General features: G+C 43.7%; 1 protein-coding gene across 1 annotated transcript; it reads left to right on the top strand.

Moving 5' to 3' along the window:
• Positions 1-235: 235 nt before the first annotated feature.
• Positions 236-1,165, top strand: LOC128093793 (CLK4-associating serine/arginine rich protein-like; the record flags this gene model as incomplete). Its single annotated transcript, XM_052711565.1, has 1 exon — positions 236-1,165. A coding segment is annotated over one exon (721 nt), but the record flags the coding sequence as incomplete, so codon positions are not given.
• Positions 1,166-3,117: the final 1,952 nt, after the last annotated feature.

Here is a 3,117-nt window from a genome sequence, read left to right as displayed (position 1 = left end):
CGTAACACAGGATATCTGGCAATCTTCATCTCAAGATGTTTCACTTCAACCCGCTTGTTACGACATCTGGTGAAGTAGCCTCTGTTACGAACCGCCGAACTCTTCGCCCGAGATTCCAGAATAATACGACGCAGCTCGAGCGTGATCGACCACACCCATTAGTTAAATTAACTTTTGCATAAAGTTCCAAATTTTTTTTTAAGCTAATCTCTTCTCTTCACTTTTTAATTTTCAGACAACGCGAGCTGCGCCACAAGTACGGCACCCCGGAAAGCGACAAGAGCCGCTCCAAATCTCCGGCCAACAACAGTTCGGACGACGACGCGCCCTCGACCAAGGAAGTGTCCCCACCGCCCAAACCACCACCTCAGGCTCCCTCTTCCTCCTCCTCCTCCTCTTATCAGCACCAACCATCTTCGTCGGCAAGTTACAGCAGCGCGAGTGCCGTCGTGATCGAGCGCAAACCCATGCTGCGCCGCATCGGTGGCCACACCGAGTCGTCCCGATCGCCGAGCCAGGTTCGCGGCGTTCGGCGGCCACACTCGCGCAGTCGGTCCGGTTCGCGGTCGTCGACTACGGTCAGGGCTAGCACCAGAAGCGCTACTGCTGCAGCGTCTTCGTCCAGCAGTCGACGGCCGCCGCCGCAGATATCGTACGATGACAGACCCCGGCGAAGATCGCCACTGCCGTCGTCGCAGGCCTCCTCCAGGCAACGTTACCGATCTCGGTCGCGATCACGCGAGCGAGACCGGGGCGGGCGTCACGGCGGTGGTGGAGGTCGTTCGACGCGGGATTATGACCGGGGCGGGGACAGTGGCCGTGGGGGATATTATCGGCGTAGGTCGCGATCGAGGACGCGCCGATCCCGGTCCAAGTCACGAAGCAAAACCAGTACCGGTAGTTCCAATCGCAGGGACCGATCGCCTAAAGTAGTGAAAAAACTCGTTGACTATTGATACTGATATCGTGTGCACGCGTTACATTTTAACCTTTTACCTTTCTTTTGCCATATTGTTTGGATCGTGGGTGAATGACGGTGTGGTGAGCATCTTGTTAATCTTTACTATAAACCTTGAGTCGACATAATCAATTGTGGATTACCTCCAGTGTACACGTCACGCATAATAAGCAGTAAAATTTTGAGTTACTTTTCAGGAAACAAAAAGTCTTCTCCGTGAAATTAATTGATCCGAACTCGTCCCCACCTCCAGAACGTAACAAAAAAGCAAACTCAATCTAGATTTATAAGGTGTTGATGATCGCTTCTGCGTTGTAAGCTTAGAACAAAGGTCAGCGTCATCTTCTTCTTCGGTCATAATTTAGCCATTATAATTGTCCGGTGGCGTGCCCCCTTGGTTCACCAGCAGATGAGCTTAATATGCATGACGACGGGGAAGACAAAGCTTTTCTTGGGTCACGGTCCGCTGAATGGGGATGAAGCTAACTGATTCCGGAGCAAATTGCGATAGGTGTTAAAAAACATATATAAAACTTAGAATTTTAAAAATATATATTTAGAATAGAAGTTTTGCAGCAAAGTTAAACGACACATGTTTACCCATTAACAAGCAGCTTAAACCTATGATTTCTTGAAAAAATGTGTTTTTACCTTTAAAATCAAAATTTTTATAAAACATATGTCAAATACGGATAAGAAAAAGTATTATCAACAATTTGGTGTCAAATCATCCACTTAAACGACCCCCAGGTCTTTTGTGGTCTCTATTGCAAGTTTCTGCTCGAACATAGGAGTCCAAAGGCTTGAATGGGGAGAGCACCCAAATCTCAACCGCCGCAAGCGATGCCACCGGAGCAGGCTTGGTTTGTTGAGTTGTTTGTCTTGATAGCAGGGAGACGACTCCCATATTTGGAATGACTTAACGGCCTAACAACAACCGAGGCCGGGACTGACGTTTTACTTCCCCATCCGATGGAAGGTTGGAGCAGATGGCGATCGTACCCATGATCATCCGCTTACAAAGCGGACAGCGTAACCATTCGGCCAAGCCTGCGAATTTAGTATGGAACTTCTAAAAATTTTCTATGGGAAATTTTCACTTCTTACCTATTCTTTGAGAAAGTTTCCCAAAACCCTATCGATTTTTCCTATTCTTTAGTTTCTTATATGTTTTGATCCGGGGAACAACTTTGCAGAACTTCGCAAAACGCTAGGAATTGATCCCGAAAAAATACAGTATATTTTTTGGAGTTTGGAAAAAACTATAACGAGCTCTAAAAAATTACCTGTATCTTTCCGGGATTAATTCTTAGCGCTTTGCGATGTTCTACAAAGTTGTTCCCTGGATCAACCCCTATAAGAAATCTCTTATTTGAGAAAATTTCATCATTTCATTTAATTTTTCCTCACTGAGGTAAGGCTATATGCCAGCACTAAAAAAGAACTTTTCATGTAAGGCTCGTAGAACCACCTTCACGTATACCTATTGACTCAGAATCGAAAACTGAACAATAATGTCTGAAAATCTCGCTCCACAAGCTGAATATTGTTCCTTGGACTATTTTAGGACTCTGGGCCTAATATGAGCAAAATCGGCCAACATTTACCTATTGATACTCGAAGGTGAAGTTTGTATGGGGAAAATCGAAAAAATGTATGGAAAACCCAATTTTCTTACGGTTCCCAAAAGTGAGATTCTCATTGAAAATTTAATACTCTACAATTTTGTAAAGCTTTATCCTGAAAAGTTATTAGCGATTTAAAAAAGAGATTTTTGTATGAAAAACATTTTTTCACCAACTTTAGGCTCGGGTATCAATGGGTTAATCTCAACCAATTAGGTGGATTCAGTTATTTTTTTTTTTAAATCGTTGATAACTTGTTCTTACACTGCAAAATGAAGATAAATAACGTCATTTTCGGTGGAATCTCTCTCGGCCCGATATTTTGCGCGTCTCTTGGGTGTTGCCAATGCGCGACGAATGGTGTGAATTTGCTTTTATAATTACTGAGTTCAACTTTTAAAAGCCAATTCTATTCAAATCACTTCTTAGGCGTGTTGAAGATCAAATTAAGCTTTTTTTTGAACCTATGATAGGAATTAATCAAAGCTAATTCAATACTGCTAATGATAATTGCTGAGCTTATTTTGTTTTTGA

The sequence above is a fragment of the Culex pipiens genome, unplaced genomic scaffold (genome assembly GCF_016801865.2).
Source record: "Culex pipiens pallens isolate TS unplaced genomic scaffold, TS_CPP_V2 Cpp_Un0136, whole genome shotgun sequence".
NCBI classification, from domain to species: Eukaryota; Metazoa; Arthropoda; class Insecta; order Diptera; family Culicidae; genus Culex; species Culex pipiens.
Note: the sequence above shows the minus strand (reverse complement) of the source record. Positions and strands in the feature narration are given on the sequence as shown.